This window comes from Penaeus vannamei, chromosome 28 (assembly GCF_042767895.1).
Source record: "Penaeus vannamei isolate JL-2024 chromosome 28, ASM4276789v1, whole genome shotgun sequence".
In the NCBI taxonomy this organism is placed as follows: domain Eukaryota; kingdom Metazoa; phylum Arthropoda; class Malacostraca; order Decapoda; family Penaeidae; genus Penaeus; species Penaeus vannamei.
The window spans coordinates 28,351,980-28,374,479 of NC_091576.1; the positions used below are offsets into that span (position 1 = coordinate 28,351,980).

Below are 22,500 nucleotides of genomic sequence, written 5' to 3' on the forward strand. Positions count from 1 at the left end.
CAATCTGACTGTGTCCAAAACGGAAGGCAGCAGTTGCAAATTCAGCACTGATGGCAGCGCTCTTATCAGGGATGTAAAAGTTCTTTCGTTTCTTGTTCTTCAAGGGTTTCAGCTTAGAGTCTTTTATGAGTTTCTTACCTGCAAGACAATTCATGCATGCACTTCTGTTATCATATGTCCATATCTGTGTGTATATGAACTTATACCTACAATTTCATATACTTATTTGTCAAATAACCTGAGAAGGAAATAAGTTACATATGCTTTGCCTGATATGGGACATACCGAAGATGGGAGGCAGGTACTCGTTGTAGGTAACATGTTGGAGCTGAGCGCCCACGATTCGGCGGGCCTCCTGGAACAGCTCTTCATCATTCCAGGAAGGATTGATGTTCTTCAGCCGAGACGCTAGATGGTTGTGGTGACGAGCCCATACGGTGTGGAACAGAACGAGGAGAACTTGCTCATTCACTCTTCTGTCCCCTGTTGTGTCATTATTAACATTATTGTTAGTGTGCAACACGCGCTAAAACCCGCTTGGTACACTGACACCACGTCAACAAATGTGGGAAAGTTAAAGCTATATACATTTACAAAACTAAACTGAGGCAGAGAACACAAGGGCCAACCTACCGGCCCGGAAGCAAAACTGGTTCATGCTGGCTTGTTCTGCCTTGTTGCACTCGTTTGTTAAGTCCGTGTTTGCAGGGAGAAGCTCCTCGCCTTCATTCGTCATCTGTGGGAAAAACTCATTTTCATAGCAGTTGCTTTTGATATATTTGTCAAATTACAATCATTTTGCTCTTTTTGCTTTGATTTATGACCCGTTTATTAACTACGATGTTCAGTGCTATTGTTAATATTATTAGCTTAACAAATAATGAGTCTAGTAATAATTCTTAACTTCCTTTAAGATGACGTTTTAACCCTTCGTTGAATACCATGCTATTCATGCAGACCCTCTATATTCATTACATTTTTAAACAAAACTCTGTCTAATATCATAGCAACATATTTGAAGTATGGTGTATGATATTTCATAGGACTGACATGAAATTAAATTAAACCCATGTTCTAAATATTCTTGCTTCTGAATCTAGAACTTTTGATACCCTTCGCTGATCCTTTTTACAGCCTATTTCAATGTCAGGTCTACAACGTCTCTTTCAGTTTCTTGTTTCCTATTTCAAACGCCTCTCACCATTAGTAGTTTAAAGCCTCAGTGCTTTCAAATTTCCTATTCCGGATCTTTACTTACACCTGGGGCATTGTAAGTTGGTGCTGCAAGTTTTATGAAATTTTTACAACCCAGAACATTTTCCTACTCCAAACTTCTTGCTTTATTCCTTCCTTAGTACTATATTTTGGCGCCCTCGTATTCTACTCTATAAAGTATTGTTTTCCATATGCTTCGCCCCTGCCACCACTCTGATGTAGTAATCTTCCTAAACATGATGTAGCACTAGCAAATCAGAAAGTCATGGTGGTGATGGTAGTAATAATTACTCTGACTCTAAAAACCACTGTATTAACCTGAGCAATAAGCAGACCGTCGTCCATCGTTCTCAGTGAATTCATCATCTCGTCATCGATGCCGTAGACCTGAGAGCCGTCGATATATGCCGTCTTCTCATTCATTTGTTCTCGTGGACCTGAACAAATGAAGTAATTTTATGGAGTTTAGTTGAAGTTGAAGTTTGAATGCTTAAAATTGAAACGATAAATAACTGAAAAAGGAACAAGTATCAAAAGACAATTATCAAACCAGTAAGATATTTCTCTATAACTGAAAAAGGAACAAGTATCAAAAGTCAATTATCAAACCAGTAAGATATTTCTCTATAACTGAAAAAGGAACAAGTATCAAAAGTCAATTATCAAACCAGTAAGATATTTCTCTATCTTATATATTTTTTCTATAATGCTTGTAGTTCGATCCGACTTGAAGAAAATGGACTCACCAAACAGGCACCGTGGCGCGGGAGCCGAGCGGATGAACTCCATGCACGTCTGGTTGAACCTGGAGTAGAAAGGGTCGTCTGCAGGGATGGAAATGGCGGCGCACTCAGGGTGGAGTAAAGTGGGGTCTCCCAGGGCGTCAGGGCAGCATGGAATGGCATCTCCATACATACCTGGGATGTGAATAAAGAAAATAGAGTCCTGCATCGACGACATTTATTACATCTTGAGTTTTCTGTAGGTCATTAGTCTCTGAATCTGTTTGCCCTTAATGACTGGGAAATATCAACAAATATGTATTACCATTATTATTCCTGAGACAGATTTTTATATTATTTGAATCTTTTTGGAAAACTCAAAAATGAGTCTGGTGGCTGAGTTTGATTTATGTTAACATCCTATATTGGTATCAAGCGGACCTTTATTCAAAGGCGTGAAGGTCAGGTCATGGTCAAGGAACTGCCCGTAGGTCATGTGAAGGACAGAGAGGAGAAAAGATTCCCCGTTTGGCCGGATGCTGTTAACCGCTGCGCTGACTCGGCGGGCGCTGGGAAGTGGCTGCCCGTCCTGGGAACGGCGGAGGCTCGACACTCCTGCAGTGTGGAAGATACTACAGTGTATGAAATATTCATTCATATCGTGCTATGATACGGTTTCATGAATACGACTGTGCTGATAAACATGATACGCCACATTTATACAAAAAATCATGAGCATGCCATTAGGGAAAGGCAGAAGACAAGCACTTATGGAAGTGAGATCGTAGCAGCAATACCAAGAATTGGAGAAACCCACCGTTGCCATAGTCAGGCGGAGCAACGCGGCGGAAGGGCCTGAAAGTGGCTCCCCACAGTGGGTTGGCCAAGTTATTACAGGTGCCGTTGGAGGACCTGTACTTGCTGAAGGCCTCGCAAGAGGACGAGACTTGGTCCTGATCGCAGAACTCTTCTTGGGCCAGTTGGTCCGAGACGATGATGTCGAAAGTTATGTCGGTCTTATTAAGCTGCAAACTAAATAAGGAGATATATAATTAGTTGTGCCCAAAGAGATAAATGATCTGTGTTTTTTTGTGTAAAATGCAGTCTATAGCACAACACTGGGAAACACGATTGCTGTCCAAGTTGTAATGCATAAAAACTTGTAATAACGATTGACGATTACCTGTATTAATCAATAATGGTTCCATATAAGTTCCTTTAGTTACAAAACCTAGTTGGAAAAAGTTTGACGACTAAGATGCTGCAATAGTTAATAAAGAATGGTTGCATTACCGATCCATGATGAATTCAGTAGCGCAGTCTATCATGAAGCCTGTTCTTGCTGCTGTGATGGACTGCGGACTGAAACTCTTGAAGAGGGTCTGATGTATGAAAGTAGGCGAGTCATGAGAGACACTCATGTTCTTGGCAGCCATGTCCCTTTCTATTCTATCCTTCTCCCGAAGTTGAGTTAGTCCGTGTTCGATGCTTGATCGAGAAACACTGTTTTAACAATAAAAGGAATTTAAGTACTTTCACTCATGTATACAACCAATTATTATAGGAATGATCTTTAGTTTGAAATCTTATCAGAATCAAAAATTACCAGATTATGAGAAGACCGTTAAAATGCGTGAAACCAAGTTATCGAAAAATACAATAGACTCGCACATAATTTTCACACCACAAGAAAACTTACTTCAAACAAAACAAACGCGAGAAAACTTTTTTTTTTTTTTTTTTTTTTTTACGGACGAATAGGGGTATCATTCCGGATGAACATTCATTAATGATTTTTTTTGTTTATCATTATTATTATTATTATTATTAATATATAATATGCATATTATATGTATACATATATATATATATATATATATATATATATATATATATATATATATATAATTTATAAAATATATATTTTACGGAAGCTGCACCCTACTCCGCGAAAGTTCCTAGATAACAAACGCAATTTTCCTCACTTGTCATCCTTCGAAATGTTAAGAACAGGCGGAGTTTCAATCGACTTCCAAGTTGTTCCTCCAAGTACTTGCTGTGTTCCGGGATGCTCCTCTGGCGTCACCTGGTTGGATTTCTTCCCTCGTTTCACGTACGAAATGTTGTCTGAGAATAGCATTCGTGTGAACGTCAGCGTTGGTGATGACATTGGTGATGCTGATGGGAATGATAATGGTGATGCTTCTAATGATGATAATGAAGACGACCAATAATAATCGTAGTGATAATTCTAATGCTGATTATAATGCTAATGATAATTAAAATGCCACTTATAATGTTGGTTGTGATAATTCTATGGATAATAGAAATGTCAATTATAATGATGATAGTTCTTTCAATTATGGTGGTGTTAATCTTATAGAGATGACAGAAGTAATGAGAGGTGAGAAGACAAAATAAGTGAAATAATCTTTTCTTGGCATAATCCTCAACATTCTAAAGTCAAAGACCTTGTTCTTAAAATCAAAATGTAAGGACTTTTCATCTCTCTCTCTCTCTCTCTCTCTCTCTCTCTCTCTCTCTCTCTCTCTCTCTCTCTCTCTCTCTCTCTCTCATACACACACACACACACACACACACATACAAACTCTGCTTTGATGTATCGCTGCCGATCCTGCCCTCCCTCTTTTATTCACTCTCTCGATCTCTTTCCCAATTTTAATATGCTAATAACTTAATATGTAATACAGAGGTAAACAAGACTGGGAACATGAGAAAAAAAAACTCACCTTCAATGATTCGTAACGTAGTTGTCTCAGATGCTAGTGCAATAACTAGCAACATTGCAAGGAACACGCAAACCACCTTCATCATGGCTCTGCAACGAATGCTAGTGATGAAAATTTGTTAATGTTAACCCCAACTTATAAGATGATCCAATGTATTTTAATGTTCAACGAAGGCTTTGAATAGCACAAGAAAATATGAACACATAATAGGCCTATATAAAAGATAGTTTTACCTATTGACTACCATAGGTTGCTTGACTACCATAGTTTGGGTTGCAGTCTATGAAGAATGCATATCGAATAAAGTTATCCATGAACTGGCTGATATATTCTGCTTTAGCCCTTATTATCCCCTTTTCCTATATCTTCCATCGTTACTTTTTTCTACTTGACATTTCAACGGCTCTTTTTAAAACACTGAATCTTCTTGGACCAGAATTGCGTCGCACGCTTCGCAGACTGCTAAGTGGGACGCTGAACAGTGACACCAGAAACGAGAAGCACCCAGAGAGTGCAAACCTCCGCCAAAGCAATTGGCTCACTGATGCAATAAAAAAATCACACTTTAAAAATTACATGAAAATCACCTCTTTCGCATTTCCCTATCTCGCACCTGAATCTGTATCACGATCCCGATCACAACCAAAATGAAATGACGTCTAACTTGGGTTAAGACATATCTATGGCTATTCACAAAAGTCTGTTCATAAATATGTCAGTTATTCTACTAACCAACTAACCAACGTTACCAAACTCAAAACCTCCTTGGCTGAGGTGATTTAATAATATGGAAAATATTATTACGCTTCTGTCCGATATCAGCAGTATAACCGACAGTAAGATTATTTTCGAAAATTTGTTCACCTTGATCAACGGGCTAATGCATGAAAAAATGGAATTTAATTCATATTAACTATGGCTCTTCATTATATTTTTCACTGGCATGCTATTAAAATAGGGATTATAGTGTCTTATAACACTTTGGATCAGATTGTAAGCAAATGCTTCAAAAAGTTAAGCAAAACTAGAGTATGAAGTACAACTATTGGTCTATGGCAGCGGTGATCCGCTGAGTGTAGTTCTCACCTTCGCTGAACTTCGGGAAGTCCAGATACAACTGTAACAGATACAACTGACGCTCTTTATTTATAGCGAGATGCAAGGACGTGGCTCCGCCTTCTGTAAGTCTGAGTCAGTGACAGGAGTGATAAGTTTGAGCGTTCCATGGAAAGGATATAATTGATTCATAACATCTGTTTGCATGGAGTTCTCGCTAGTCTCGATATCTCTTCGTCCTTTTTTAATTTGTTTTTGACATCTGGGAAGACGTGTATGACATACAGTATTGTGAATGCCTGGCTCACCGTGTGATTTGTGTATTGTGGGGAATGACTGAGCATGTTCACATGTCACATAGGTTGATTGGAAAGACAACTTGTGTCCAGGGTGCTTTAATCTTGGATATAGTATTCAGAGCATCTGCCCGATCTACCATACTAGATGTAAACAAAGGCCTCTCTACTGAGAGAGAAGATGAGAATAAAGACATTCGGTTATGAACATATACAAAGGTATAGCATGATTACAAATACTATATTCCAATATGATTAAATTTCCGATATACATACAGACTGTAGCTCCGACCATAAGCCGTACGGTACGAATTTATTCATATCATGTTGGTGCTATAATTCAACCTCCTATTTTTTCAAAAAAGTTTTTGTGATACCTTTATTCTTGACATAGCAATATAAAACAACATAGTGTACAGATGTCTAGCTATCTATGTAATAACAGTGACATTACGAGGTCTGGAGGACATCGCTCACGACTCCTGTCTCTGTCCAGCGTCTAACCCTAAGCCCTAACCTTACATCCCACACACACTTCAACACATGCACATAAACGCACAGGCAAGTGTGAGGGATAAAGAGAGGGGGATAAGGACAAAATGAAGATAGGAAAGAGGAAGAGAGAGATACAGAGACAGAACTTAATTTAGAGATGTGTAAAGATTTAGATAGAGAAATAGATGTACATATATCGATTGTTTAACCTAGGTTAAATATGAACTAAGGGCTTTGTGGCGGTCCCTTTGCAGCAGGGAATTTATTTGGCATTGTTTATTCCATATTCCGGGGGACTTGTACGAAATTCTGACACTAGTTCCGTGTGGTACCTCGAATGTTGAACTTGGATTAAATATTAAGGCTCTTTAATTAAGGGTGTCTGACGGCCCCTTAGCCGCAGAGAATTTGTCTAGCATAGGTCACCAGGTAAACTGTGTGACATACCTTTTCACCTTAAAGTGGTTTCAGTACCTCACATGTTAATCTAGCGCATTTTTGGACCCCTTTGAAAGGGCCCCAGGGGCCACAAGGAGCAGAGGGACCCCGGTAGACATCCATGTTTTGAGGTCAGATATTGGTAGCTCGTTCGTTTAATCAAACGTAATAGTGAATTAGGACCGTAGTTTCCTTTTTTGTAACCATTGTAATGCACTGCACTATGTTTGCTTTCTACCAAATATCCAGTTACTTTCTGCAACTGTGGCATGTTTGGTAGAGTGAGGTAAGACGAGCAGTGAGCCGTCTAACACGCTTGTTTAGTGCATAATGACTGATTTCATTAGGTCCCATGACTTTCTGGCCATCAGTCTTGCTTAGATTTCTGCTTGAGATCACGGAACTGTAAAGCTGCAAGTTGGTAACGAGTGGCAGACTGGGAGATGGTCAGTCAAGTTTTTTATTTTCATCTCGGAGAAAATTTAGAGTTGGAAGATGTCCTCGTCCGTGTTATTGTTTGATGCACCTCCACCAAGTTGAAGGTCTCACTCAACTGCAAGTGAATTTTGATCGGAAGAGCTCCAATTGCCCATAATTAAACCGCTTTCATTCTCCTGGAAACAATAGCATGGGCATAGTTATTTCTTGAAAAAGGGCGTCTATAACGGCTCTAGACTCTCATAATTTTATCAGCTGCTTTTCCAGTTATAGCAGCTATGCTTTATATGTCTTGCTGGGTACATTCGCATGAGCTAACTAGTAATTTGCAAAAATCAATTGCCTGTTTGTTAACATTGTCCATGAGAATGTTTCCCCAAGGTACCTCAATGAATCACTCATACCTTGCCAGTCTTTGTCTCATTGACAGATTGTGTATCATCTTTATCACATGCAGTGCTTAGACCAAGTGTGAAGGGGAGCCCTGCCTTCCCAAACAGAAACAATTTACATCATATTTAGCCAGATCAGTAGAAAGAGATGCAGATTGCGAAATGGACACGACTGATATATGAAAAGTAGGAACTTCAAATTATCTTTAAACCAATTGTTTAATAATATTCTCATTAAGTGTCTTCTCTTTTGTAGGACTATGCCTGGAGAATGTCCAGAAAAAAATATATAATTTTTACAACTGATTGCAACATTACCCTTAGGAACATGTCCAGCCTATGTGAAATAGGATGGTATTATTTATATTTTTATACATATATATATATATATATGTGTGTGTGTGTGTGTGTGTGTGTGTGTGTGTGTGTGTGTGTGTGTGTGTGTGTGTGTGTCTGTGTGTGTGTGTGTGTGTGTGTGTATGCATATATATACATATATAAATGTATCATATATTTCACATATATATATATATATATATATATATATATATATATATATATATATATATATATATATATATGCATGTATGTATAAATGTATAATATATATGTATATATATAACTGTATCATATAAATGTATATATGTTTGTATCTCTCTCTCTCTCTCTCTCTCTCTCTCTCTCTCATATATATATATATATATATATATATATATATATATATATATATATATATATATATATATATAAACTGTATCATATATAAGTATATATACATACACACAACACGTACACATAAATATACATATTTATAGATATATACAAACACGCATTTATATATATATATATATATATATATATATATATATATATATATATATATATATATATATATATATATATGTGTGTGTGTGTGTGTGTGTGTGTGTGTGTGTGTGTGTGTGTGTGTGTGTGTGTGTGTGTGTATGACATGTAAAATCCAAATGCTTTCGTCGAATTCTTTATAAAACAAATCATACAACTAAGGTATCAATCACACAATACATAAAGACAAAGACAAATAGGGATTATATAATGATAAAAAGTCATAGTAATAATATTAATAAAAGAAGAAGTAGCAGTAATGGATTTTCTTGTCGATTACGCCAGATTCATATATCTTATTGTGCAAGATGTGCAACCTGAAATAGGTGCCACACCTAATATTGCTGGAATAACCTCGTCTGGGAAATCAATATACTGTTGTGTATTTGTGGTAAGGGTATTTATGATGCTTTTCCAAACTTCAAAGTTGTCTGTCCATGGGAACAATCGAATAAACCATTCATTTTCCTTCTGTGTATGAAATCTGTATATGATTATATCAACAGCAATAATAGCAATAACAAATAATAGTGATATTAAAAACAATAATAATTGGAATACCAATTGCGGCTTTGTACGAGCCAGTCAGCCAGCAAAAAAGGGAGAGAGAGCGAGATATATATTGGCCTACATTACATCCAAGACTGACCTCATGATTAGTATCGAACCCCCAGGCTTTTCCCCCATGGGACATCATGTGCAGGACTTTACTTAACTTGCGCACAAACACACAACTACTTTTTTTTTTTTTTTTTTTTTTTTTTTTTTTTTTTTTTTTATTATTACATTTTCGCCCTTAATAATCTAGATTAAAACAGCGCGTCGTAGTTTTATGCGCAAATTCAAGAGAAAGAAAGGATGTGTGTGGGGGGGGGGGGGATGGGATCACTTTCAATTTAACTCAAATTAACACAAAAGGAATGAAATATATTTATTTTATTTATCCCGGGCGATACCGGTAAGCCCCTCTAATTCAGCCTTGACATTGCTTTTATCCATTCATTAGCTTATGTGAACTGTCGTGTCGCGTGAGGGGTAGGGGCGTTTCAAATGCCATTGGGAGAAAGGGCAAATATTGTCTTAGAGGACCTTTTAACCCAGTATGCTATTGGAGAGCCTGACCCATTTCCAAATCGTTCTGGAGCCACGAGGGAGAGGGAACCGATATTCTGTTATATGACACAAAGGATTCAGCGAAAATTGCAGCCTACAACAACACAGAAATTCAGTGTAATAGGATTCTATTAATGCTTCTTCTGTTGCTTCAAATCATGCTTTAACCATAGATGATTCGAAGAAGAAACTTTTATAGTAATTTCTCTAAACCTTGGATATGAAAAAAATGGCCAAAATATGAATGTTTAGTGTATAGATTGTGTGTTATGACAAAGTTATCGTTCATTGCTAGAGTCTTGCTAATATAAAGGGGAAAAGAAAATTAATACAAAGTATGTCTATTGAGAAATTGATGAGACAAGTAAGTGTCAGACAGCACAACAGAATAGGGACACCAGGAGTACGTCAAAAGTTTGTTTCTATTATCGATCCCATTCAAACGTTAGTGGCATTAGTGTTTCTACTATACATTGTATAACTAATTAGCGGTCTCCTTGGCAAGTAAGTACCGCCCTCCTCCTACTCCTCACCAACCGTCCTCTGCCACCCCTAATTAGTGTCCCTGGCGAGGAGGGTCACGGATAACCTTTGAAGGGGTATAGACAACTGTTGTCATAATAACAAGAGATGTAGCAAACATTCGAGGACACTTGCCTGTGTTACTCAGTATGATGAAAGCAGATCTTTTATTCTCCCTTTCAGCTTTTTTTTTTTTTTTTCCTTTCTTTCTGTTTAAGACGTTTCGTGTCTGTGTTTGCAAGGGGTATTTATCTCTGTTTGCTCTTAGTGGTTATTCCAAACTAACATCAGGTGGAAAGGACTCTTTAATTAATCTCGGATAAAGATACTATCCAGACCAGACAATGCTTTACAATGAACATATCAAAAATATCCGATTGCATTGCTCAAATTGATCTTTGCGAAACTTCACAGAATCCTTCCATCGACTGCAATCATTCCTTCCAGTGGCTGAGGTCCAATTCTTGGAAAGAAGAGCAAGATACCACTGGATTCTCGAGAGATGCCACTTTCAGAGGCTCTGCCTGAATCTCCGTCAGTTCTGGAATCACTTCGCACATGATCCCCGCTAAGGTTGTTTTGCGAATTTCTTTGACTTGTTCTGAAATAGTAAAATAAAAAGTAACAATACATCGACAAGTGTAACAGGACAAGAACATAAGGAAACAGAACAATGGCATGTTGTTATAAATAATTACTAAGTTCCAAGGGAAAGCCATGACAACCACATTTTACTTACCTTTCTTAAACCTTGTATCCTTGTCATTAGTCTCGTACCAATATCTGTCGCCTACTTTCAGCCTAAGGAACTGGTCCAGCAGAATACAAGCGAAAGTGGGACCTACTACTCCTCCTTCTACCGGGTGCTCAGCCAAACCACCGACGAACAGGTCAATGTCATCCACATGACTAAAAATTAAAGATCTCAGTGTGATAATCATCCGAACTCTCCATTGTGTTCTACTTCACATGGAAAATATGTTCACGAACAATGTTAATAAACAAGTACAATGTTAATAAACATAATGCAAGGGGGTGGGAAGAATCACATAGAAGAAATGGCGTACCTATATACATCCTCTAGAATTTCAATCACATCCTCATCCATGATTCCCGAGAGATCAGGAAAGTCATGAATGGAAGACAAGTCGCATGAGGCTCTGAGTGCCGTGTACGAGGCAATGCCATGGTCACGGCCACGCTGTATGTTGAGGGACATCAGATCGAGTCCAAACATGTTCATCCCTTTGAAAAGTTTGCCGGCCACCTGTTCGTAAATTATCAAAGTTTAGATTTTTTTAATACTGGAATGATACTGGAAGATTGACGTGCAGACATAATATATTGGGAATCATTGCATTTGTTAAATCCATAGACAAAAATGTGACAAGACCTAATGAAATCTCAGTCATTCGTCACTCCACTCAATCTTTATAAGATACCTGATATCACCACACACATCACTTGACACTGACTCACTTGCGGTGTAAAGAATGGGTCAACGTCTCCCGCGCTCTGTCGAACCTCCCCTCGCGTCAGCTGTGGAACGGCGCCTTTCATGTACACGACGAAAGGATTCATAAACACCGAAGACGTCTCAGTTGAGGAAATGTCGCCGAAGTCATCCACTCTCTCCATATGACCCTAAAACGAGACGAGAGGAATGTTGGACGAAATCAACCAAAGAGCTATGATCTGATATAAGGTCCTTGGTGCATATTTCCTAAGTATATCCCATTTACGGATATGTAACATGAGATCTAGTTCCATTCTATTTTTTGTAACCTATATCCTGTACTTCCTGGATATTTTACTGCTTACAAAGATAGTTCACTTCAAATAATTCATCTTGATTTAATGAATCCGACAAATGCAACTCATTTAAGAAAATGCACGAAACGTATATCAATTCACATAATGGGAAAAAAAATGCCTGAGAAGATAAGAGAATCAACATGAAGGTTCAACTCACAGCAATCTGACTGTGTCCAAAACGGAAGGCAGCAGTTGCAAATTCAGCACTGATGGCAGCGCTCTTATCAGGTATGTAAAAGTTCTTTCGTTTCTTGTTCTTCAAGGGTTTCAGCTTAGAGTCTTTTATGATGTTCTCACCTGGTAGACAATTCATGCATGCACTTCTGTTATCATATGTCCTTATCTGTGTGTATATGAATTTATACCTACAATTTCATATACTTATTTGTCAAATAACCTGAGAAGGAATTAAGTTGCATATGCTTTGCCTGACATGGGACATACCGAAGATGGGCGGCAAGTACTCGTTGTAGGTAACATGTTGGAGCTGAGCGCCCACGATTCGGCGGGCCTCCTGGAACAGCTCTTCATCATTCCAGGAAGGATTGATGTTCTTCAGCCGAGACGCTAGATGGTTGTGGTGACGAGCCCATACGGTGTGGAACAGAACGAGGAGAACTTGCTCATTCACTCTTCTGTCCCCTGTTGTGTCATTATTAACATTATTGTTAGTGTGCAACACTTGCGCTAAAACCCGCTTGGTACACTGACACCACGTCAACAAATGTGGGAAAGTTAAAGCTATATACATTTACAAAACTAAACTGAGGCAGAGAACACAAGGGCCAACCTACCGGCCCGGAAGCAAAACTGGTTCATGCTGGCTTGTTCTGCCTTGTTGCACTCGTTTGTTAAGTCCGTGTTTGCAGGGAGAAGCTCCTCGCCTTCATTCGTCATCTGTGGGAAAAACTCATTTTCATAGCAGTTGCTTTTGATATATTTGTCAAATTACAATCATTTTGCTCTTTTTGCTTTGATTTATGACCCGTTTATTAACTACGATGTTCAGTGCTATTGTTAATATTATTAGCTTAACAAATAATGAGTCTAGTAATAATTCTTAACTTCCTTTAAGATGACGTTTTAACCCTTCGTTGAATACCATGCTATTCATGCAGACCCTCTATATTCATTACATTTTTAAACAAAACTCTGTCTAATATCATAGCAACATATTTGAAGTATGGTGTATGATATTTCATAGGACTGACATGAAATTAAATTAAACCCATGTTCTAAATATTCTTGCTTCTGAATCTAGAACTTTTGATACCCTTCGCTGATCCTTTTTACAGCCTATTTCAATGTCAGGTCTACAACGTCTCTTTCAGTTTCTTGTTTCCTATTTCAAACGCCTCTCACCATTAGTAGTTTAAAGCCTCAGTGCTTTCAAATTTCCTATTCCGGATCTTTACTTACACCTGGGGCATTGTAAGTTGGTGCTGCAAGTTTTATGAAATTTTTACAACCCAGAACATTTTCCTACTCCAAACTTCTTGCTTTATTCCTTCCTTAGTACTATATTTTGGCGCCCTCGTATTCTACTCTATAAAGTATTGTTTTCCATATGCTTCGCCCCTGCCACCACTCTGATGTAGTAATCTTCCTAAACATGATGTAGCACTAGCAAATCAGAAAGTCATGGTGGTGATGGTGGTAATAATTACTCTGACTCTAAAAACCACTGTATTAACCTGAGCAATAAGCAGACCGTCGTCCATCGTTCTCAGTGAATTCATCATCTCGTCATCGATGCCGTAGACCTGAGAGCCGTCGATATATGCCGTCTTCTCATTCATTTGTTCTCGTGGACCTGAACAAATGAAGTAATTTTATGGAGTTTAGTTGAAGTTGAAGTTTGAATGCTTAAAACTGAAACGATAAATAACTGAAAAAGGAACAAGTATCAAAAGTCAATTATCAAACCAGTAAGATATTTCTCTATAACTGAAAAAGGAACAAGTATCAAAAGTCAATTATCAAACCAGTAAGATATTTCTCTATCTTATATATTTTTTCTATAATGCTTGTAGTTCGATCCGACTTGAAGAAAATGGACTCACCAAACAGGCACCGTGGCGCGGGAGCCGAGCGGATGAACTCCATGCACGTCTGGTTGAACCTGGAGTAGAAAGGGTCGTCTGCAGGGATGGAAATGGCGGCGCACTCAGGGTGGAGTAAAGTGGGGTCTCCCAGGGCGTCAGGGCAGCATGGAATGGCATCTCCATACATACCTGGGATGTGAATAAAGAAAATAGAGTCCTGCATCGACGACATGTATTACATCTTGAGTTTTCTGTAGGTCATTAGTCTCTGAATCTGTTTGCCCTTAATGACTGGGAAATATTATCAACAAATATGTATTACCATTATTATTCCTGAGACAGATTTTTATGTTATTTGAATCTTTTTGGAAAACTCAAAAATGAGTCTGGTGGCTGAGTTTGATTTATGTTAACATCCTATATTGGTATCAAGCGGACCTTTATTCAAAGGCGTGAAGGTCAGGTCATGGTCTAGGAACTGCCCGTAGGTCATGTGAAGGACAGAGAGGAGAAAAGATTCCCCGTTTGGCCGGATGCTGTTAACCGCTGCGCTGACTCGGCGGGCGCTGGGAAGTGGCTGCCCGTCCTGGGAACGGCGGAGGCTCGACACTCCTGCAGTGTGGAAGATACTACAGTGTATGAAATATTCATATCGTACTATGATACGGTTTCATGAATAAAACTGTGCTTATAAACATGATACGCCACATTTATACAAAAAATCATGAGCATGCCATTAGGGAAAGGCAGAAGACAAGCACTTATGGAAGTGAGATCGTAGCAGCAATACCAGGAATTGGAGATACCCACCGTTGCCATAGTCAGGCGGAGCAACGCGGCGGAAGGGCCTGAAAGTGGCTCCCCACAGTGGGTTGGCCAAGTTATTACAGGTGCCGTTGGAGGACCTGTACTTGCTGAAGGCCTCGCAAGAGGACGAAACTTGGTCCTGATCGCAGAACTCTTCTTGGGCCAGTTGGTCCGAGACGAGGATGTCGAAAGTTATGTCGGTCTTATTAAGCTGCAAACTAAATAAGGAGATTTATTATTAGTTGTGCCCAAAGAGATAAATGATCTGTGTTTTTTTGTGTAAAATGCAGTCTATAGCACAACCCTGGGAAACACGATTGCTGTCCAAGTTGTAATGCATAAAAACTTGTAATAACGATTGACGATTACCTGTATTAATCAATAATGGTTCCATATAAGTTCCTTTAGTTACAAAACCTAGTTGGAAAAAGTTTGACGACTAAGATGCTGCAATAGTTAATAAAGAATGGTTGCATTACCGATCCATGATGAATTCAGTAGCGCAGTCTATCATGAAGCCTGTTCTTGCTGCTGTGATGGACTGCGGACTGAAACTCTTGAAGAGGGTCTGATGTATGAAAGTAGGCGAGTCATGAGAGACACTCATGTTCTTGGCAGCCATGTCCCTTTCTATTCTATCCTTCTCCCGAAGTTGAGTTAGTCCGTGTTCGATGCTTGATCGAGAAACACTGTTTTAACAATAAAAGGAATTTAAGTACTTTCACTCATGTATACAACCAATTATTATAGGAATGATCTTTAGTTTGAAATCTTATCAGAATCAAAAATTACCAGATTATGAGAAGACCGTTAAAATGCGTGAAACCAAGTTATCGAAAAATACAATAGACTCGCACATAATTTTCACACCACAAGAAAACTTACTTCAAACAAAACAAACGCGAGAAAACTTTTTTTTTTTTTTTTTTTTTTTTTTTACGGACGAATAGGGGTATCATTCCGGATGAACATTCATTAATGATTTTTTTTGTTTATCATTATTATTATTATTATTATTAATATATAATATGCATATTATATGTATATATATATATATATATATATATATATATATATATATATATAATTTATAAAATATATATTTTACGGAAGCTGCACCCTACTCCGCGAAAGTTCCTAGATAACAAACGCAATTTTCCTCACTTGTCATCCTTCGAAATGTTAAGAACAGGCGGAGTTTCAATCGACTTCCAAGTTGTTCCTCCAAGTACTTGCTGTGTTCCGGGATGCTCCTCTGGCGTCACCTGGTTGGATTTCTTCCCTCGTTTCACGTACGAAATGTTGTCTGAGAATAGCATTCGTGTGAACGTCAGCGTTGGTGATGACATTGGTGATGCTGATGGGAATGATAATGGTGATGCTTCTAATGATGATAATGAAGACGACCAATAATAATCGTAGTGATAATTCTAATGCTGATTATAATGCTAATGATAATTAAAATGCCACTTATAATGTTGGTTGTGATAATTCTATGGATAATAGAAATGTCAATTATAATGATGATAGTTCTTTCAATTATGGTGGTGTTAATCTTATAGAGATGACAGAAGTAATGAGAGGTGAGAAGACAAAATAAGTGAAATAATCTTTTCTTGGCATAATCCTCAACATTCTAAAGTCAAAGACCTTGTTCTTAAAATCAAAATGTAAGGACTTTTCATCTCTCTCTCTCTCTCTCTCTCTCATACACACACACACATACAAACTCTGCTTTGATGAATCGCTGCCGATCCTGCCCTCCCTCTTTTATTCACTCTCTCGATCTCTTTCCCAATTTTAATATGCTAATAACTTAATATGTAATAAAGAGGTAAACAAGACTGGCAACATGAGAAAAAAAACTCACCTTCAATGATTCGTAACGTAGTTGTCTCAGATGCTAGTGCAATAACTAGCAACATTGCAAGGAACACGCAAACCACCTTCATCATGGATCTGCAACGAATGCTAGTGATGAAAATTTGTTAATGTTAACCCCAACTTATAAGATGATCCAATGTATTTTAATGTTCAACGAAGGCTTTGAATAGCACAAGAAAATATGAACACATAATAGGCCTATATAAAAGATAGTTTTACCTATTGACTACCATGATTTAGTAATAAAAGGTGTATACGTATTAAATATTTACTTTATATATATTTATATATATATTACTAAATACGCACACATCATTTATATTCTATCCCGAATATTATATTACTTTATGATGAAAAAGTACAGGCATACATTTCGTGATAAAATTCCTATCGACCGGACGGTATCTCAAAACTTTAAACAAATTTATTCTTACGCTTTATTTGCTGCTTGGGTTGCAGTCTATGAAGAATGCATATCGAATAAAGTTATCCATGAACTGGCTGATTTATTCTGCTTTAGCCCTTATTATCCCCTTTTCCTATATCTCCCATCGTTACTTTTTTCTACTTGACATTTCAACGGCTCTTTTTAAAACACTGAATCTTCTTGGACCAGAATTGCGTCGCACGCTTCGCAGACTGCTAAGTGGGACGCTGAACAGTGACACCAGAAACGAGAAGCACCCAGAGAGTGCAAACCTCCGCCAAAGCAATTGGCTCACTGATGCAATAAAAAAATCACACTTTAAAAATTACATGAAAATTACCTCTTTCGCATTTCCCTATCTCGCACCTGAATCTGTATCATGATCCCGATCACAACCAAAATGAAATGACGTCTAACTTGGGTTAAGACATATCTATGGCTATTCACAAAAGTCTGTTCATAAATATGTCAGTTATTCTACTAACCAACTAACCAACGTTACCAAACTCAAAACCTCCTTGGCGGAGGTGATTTAATAATGTGGAAAATATTATTACGCTTCTGTCCGATATCAGCAGTATAACCGACAGTAAGATTATTTTCGAAAATTTGTTCACCTTGATCAACGGGCTTATGTATGAAAAAATGGAATTTAATTCATATTAACTATGGCTCTTCATTATATCTTTCACTGGCATGCTATTAAAATAGGGATTATAGTGTCTTATAACACTTTGGATCAGATTGTAAGCAAATGCTTCAAAAAGTTAAGCAAAACTAGAGTATGAAGTACAACTATTGGTCTATGGCAGCGGTGATCCGCTGAGTGTAGTTCTCACCTTCGCTGAACTTCGGGAAGTCCAGATACAACTGTAACAGATACAACTGACGCTCTTTATTTATAGCGAGATGCAAGGACGTGGCTCCGCCTTCTGTAAGTCTGAGTCAGTGACAGGAGTGATAAGTTTGAGCGTTCCATGGAAAAGATATAATTGATTCATAACAACTGCTTGCATGGAGTTCTCGCTAATCTCGATATCTCTTCGTCTTTTTTCATTTGTTTTTGACATCTGGGAAGACGTGTATGATATACAGTATTGTGAATGCCTGGCTCACCGTGCGATGTTCACATGTCACATAGGTTGATTGGAAAGACAACTTGTGTCCAGGGTGCTTTAATCTTGGATATAGTGTACAGAGCATCTGCCGATCTACCATACTTGATGTAAACAAAGGCCTCTCTACTGAGAGAGAAAATGAGTATAAAGACATTCGGTTATGAACATATACAAAGGTATAGCATGATTACAAATACTATATTCCAATATGATTAAATTTCCGATATACATACAGACTGTATCTCCGACCATAAGCTGCACGGTATAGTTCGATATTCCATGAAAGTAACATGAATTTATTCATATGTTGGTACTATAATTCTTCTTCCTATTTTTTCAAATAGTTTTTGTGATACCTATATTCTTAACATAGTAATATAAAACATGATATAGTGTACAAATGTCTAGCTATCTATGTAACAAGAGTGACCTTACGAGGTCTGGAGGACATCGCTAACGACTCCTGTCTCTGTAAAGCGTCTAACCCTAAGCCCTAACCTTACATCCCACACACACTTCAACACATGCACATAAACACACAGACAGGTGTGAGCGATAATGAGAGGGGGATAGAGGTATAGAAGATAGGAAAGAGAGATACAGAGACTGAACTTGATTTAGAGATGTGTAAAAATTTAGATAGAGAAATAGATGTACATATATATATCGAATGTTTAACGTAGGTTAAGCATGAACTAAGGGCTCACATGTTAATGTAGCGCATTTTTGGACCCCTTTGAAAGGGTCCCAGGGGCCGCAAGGAGCAGAGGGACCCTGGCAGACATCCATGTTTTGAGGTCAGATATTGGTAGCTCGTTCGTTTAATCAAACGTAATAGTTGAATTAGGGCCGTAGTTACTTCTTTTTTTTTAACTGTTGTAATGCACTGCTCTATGTTTGCTTTCTACCAAATATCCAGTTACTTTCTGCAACTGTGGCATGTTTGGTAGAGTAAGGCAAGACGAGCAGTGAGCCGTCTAACACGCTCGTTTAGTGCATAATAACTGTGATTTCATTAGGTCCCATGGCAGACTGGGAGACGGTCAGTCAAGTTCTTGATTTTCATCTTGGATGAAATTTAGAGTTGGAAGACGTTCTCATCAGTGTTATTGTTTGATGCACCTCCACCAAGTTGAAGGTCTCACTCAACTGCAAGTGACTTTTGATCGGAAGAGCTCCAATTGCCCATTATTAAACCGCTTTCATTCTCCTGGAAACAATAGTGTGGGCATAGTTATTTCTTGAAAAAGGGCTTCTATAACCGCTCTCATCATTTTATCAGCTACTTTTCCACAGTTATAGCAACTATGCTTTATATGTCTTGCTGGGTACATTCGTATGAGCTAACTGGTAATTTGCTAAAATTGATTGCCTGTTTATTAACATTGTCCTCGAGAATGCTTTCCCAAGGTACCTCAATGAATCACTCATACCTTGCCAGTCTTTGTCTTATTGACAGATTGTGTATCATCTTTATCACATGCAGTGCTTAGACTGAAACAATTTACATCGTATTTAGCCAGATCAGTAGTAAGAGTCATATAGTGGATGTGAGATACAGGTTGCGAAGTGGACACGACTGATATATGAAAAGTAGGAACTTCAAATTATCTTTAAATCAAGTGTTTGATAAAATTCTCAGTGTTCTCTCTTTTGCAGAAATATGCCTGGAGAATGTCCAGAAAAAAGTTATAATTTTTACAACTGATTGTAACATAACCCTTAGGAAAATGCCCAGCCTGTGTGAAATAGGATGGTAGATACTGAAGAAAATATAGGAAAATACAAATAAAATTGTTAGGAAATTGAAATATTCCGTCTTTGAAGACATGAAATGTGGCTTTCATCTGACTTTCTGGAGATACACGTTAACCTGTATACGAATTATGACGTCTACAAAGTAACAAGTACATAGAATGATTAATAAGAATATAACAACAGTTGTTAGACCAGCTAAGTGTCGCACTCTATTGCTTCCACTGAAAATGTTCTTACAAGTAACGAGAAACATTAGTCTGGTGCACGCACCGCGGTGTGCACTATCCTGAGACCTTTCTCCTTATCCATCAAGTAAAGTGAGTAGTGTTCATGCTGATACCATGGGTGTCCAGAAAAAAGTTGACTAATTAACACAAATGAGAAAAAGTAAATTTTACAGTGAAAAGTGGTATAACACAATTGAAATATATGTAAATAGAGTTTACGAAAAGTTAAAAGTGGTTAGATGGTCAAGTGAAGCATAGAGTTAATGCAATTCAAGGCACACAAAAATAGTAAAACAAACCATTGTATGTAATGTTATGATATGTGGGGGCATGATGAGTAACTTCTAGGCATGGTGGGTTGTGTTGTGCCGCTGGTATGATTGTGAATTTATAATTTTCTGTATCATGATAGTGTTTATGGCTGTTTGTGTGGCTGCTTTCATTATGTTTTGAATTTGGAGGGTTGTTAGATGATTTGTGTTATGTCGTCTGTGTATATGGCGTTGTTGCTGTAGGTTGCCGGGTATGGTAAGTTGGAGGTGTAAAAGGTTCTGTTATCCACGAACTTGCTTGAAAGGCGTGTTAGATGTGGAGGCGAAGTTGTGTTATTTTGTATTTGAGACTGTTATGCCAGACCGTATCAAAGGCCTAGATGCCGTCTTATAATATAATATTAGTCTGGTGCTTGTTTGTGAGACAAAGAGCGATATCGTGAAGCTATTTGCGTTCCCAGGTCCTCTGTGTAGGTGAAAGCCGTGTTGCGTATGTTATTCTCAAGGTGTGTTTTGAGTGACTAGCCTCTCCAGCAACTTCATGTGGTGGCTTCCCATGTTGGGTATTAACAGAAGTAAAGCTTGTTTATATATTTTGAGAAAGTATCTTGTTACCATGGCAACATTCAAAATGTGCCAGTCGGGTGAGCATGATAGGTGGGAGATTATTTTTTGGTTATGTTGCTGGCTCCTGGTGTTGCGTTATTGGTTCGTGTATGCGCGTGTCACTTCTTCTGGTGCGATGGGACATGAGAGTGTTACTTGGTGAAAGTGTGTTGAATGATATTGTTTGTGATGTGAGAATCAAGTGATGCAGTTGTAGTTATTGTGTAACCTCGGCTTCTGTGTCCGGGTCGAATGTGTTTTCAGCAATGGAAACTTCGAAATTCTTTTCCCAGAACTCCCTTTGGATAGATTCCATCCTCTCTGCTGTGTCCACCCTTTGTCTGTTAGTGTTGCATATGTATGTGATGATCTGTCTGTTCCATGCTAAGAAGTTAGGATCTTTTATGGGTTGGTTACTCATGTGACTGTATTATATATTTGGTGTTTTAAGAGAGTTTTAAATGTTTTAGTAATGTGTGCCTTACAGGCAGTCAGTATGTCTATGTACCAATGGTTAAAGTGGTGGTCTGAGGATAGCCCCTCGTGATCTGGAGTGTGTATGTTCAAGTGCTTGTTTAAACCCTTCTCAGTTTGCATATTTAAGGATCTCTTGAGGTGTTGGAACCATGACTGGGTTGGTAGAGTGTAAGTATCACAGGGAGATGATCACTGAATGTGAAATCGCCTGTAGTTATGTGGTAGTGAAAACTATGCGTAGCTTAGTGCTGTTGTTACACTTGAATGTGGCTATGTATGGGCCGAGGTGGGTGAATCTGCCATCGGAGATGAAAGAGGCGAAGCCTCCTCCGATGGCATTTGTTTCTGTATATCCAAAAAAAGTCTGTGGTGTGCAAGGAAGTTTCCTATCATGTATGTTGTTTTTCTTTGTCGCAGGAGCCGAAAAATGTCTGGTTGATCGATGTAGGGTCTGTGTGGGGGGAGGTAGGTGGTTCCAATAAGGATGAGCCCACAAGGTGTGTCTATTGCCATGAGTTCGGAGGTGAAGGTGTCTAGTATTTTGTGTCTTATTTGTTGTTTGACAGCAATAGCTACGCTACCGCTTGCTCCGATTGTTTTGTTCAGAAAAGGCTGAAACATGTCTGTGCTTGTTTAAGTGACAGTTAGGTTTGACCATCCGACGGTGCCCTTTTATCCAGCCGCTGGTGACCCAGGCTACCAAGGGCAGATGTCACGATGACCACACGGTTTGGGTTAGTTTTAGAAGCACGCGGACATGACT

General features: G+C 38.3%; 2 protein-coding genes across 2 annotated transcripts in view; both read right to left on the bottom strand.

Moving 5' to 3' along the window:
- Window positions 1–5,827, bottom strand: part of LOC113807930 (salivary peroxidase/catechol oxidase-like) — a 7,484-nt gene extending 1,657 nt beyond the window's left edge. Inside the window, exons 1-11 of the mRNA XM_070141975.1 lie at window positions 5,774–5,827; window positions 4,688–4,788; window positions 3,923–4,064; window positions 3,231–3,440; window positions 2,755–2,969; window positions 2,379–2,552; window positions 1,962–2,132; window positions 1,534–1,652; window positions 634–736; window positions 286–483; window positions 1–138 (exon numbers count right to left, since the gene is read on the bottom strand). The exon at window positions 1–138 is cut by the window's left edge and continues 2 nt beyond it. Of these exons, the coding sequence (XP_069998076.1) occupies window positions 1–138; window positions 286–483; window positions 634–736; window positions 1,534–1,652; window positions 1,962–2,132; window positions 2,379–2,552; window positions 2,755–2,969; window positions 3,231–3,440; window positions 3,923–4,064; window positions 4,688–4,772 (1,555 nt within the window). The 5' untranslated portion in view covers window positions 4,773–4,788; window positions 5,774–5,827. The remainder of the gene's footprint in view (window positions 139–285; window positions 484–633; window positions 737–1,533; window positions 1,653–1,961; window positions 2,133–2,378; window positions 2,553–2,754; window positions 2,970–3,230; window positions 3,441–3,922; window positions 4,065–4,687; window positions 4,789–5,773) is intronic.
- A 4,763-nt stretch (window positions 5,828–10,590) lies between these two features.
- LOC113807929 (salivary peroxidase/catechol oxidase-like) lies at window positions 10,591–18,170 on the bottom strand. The gene is made up of 15 exons (XM_070141976.1): window positions 18,119–18,170; window positions 16,839–16,927; window positions 16,133–16,274; window positions 15,448–15,657; window positions 14,972–15,186; window positions 14,600–14,773; window positions 14,180–14,350; window positions 13,811–13,929; window positions 12,911–13,013; window positions 12,561–12,758; window positions 12,274–12,413; window positions 11,781–11,945; window positions 11,369–11,568; window positions 11,041–11,210; window positions 10,591–10,902 (listed from the first exon to the last, which is right to left on the bottom strand). Exons 2-15 carry the CDS (start codon window positions 16,921–16,923, stop codon window positions 10,736–10,738), a joined length of 2,259 nt encoding a protein of 752 aa, XP_069998077.1. The 5' UTR covers window positions 16,924–16,927; window positions 18,119–18,170; the 3' UTR covers window positions 10,591–10,735.
- Between the last annotated feature and the right edge of the window lie 4,330 nt (window positions 18,171–22,500).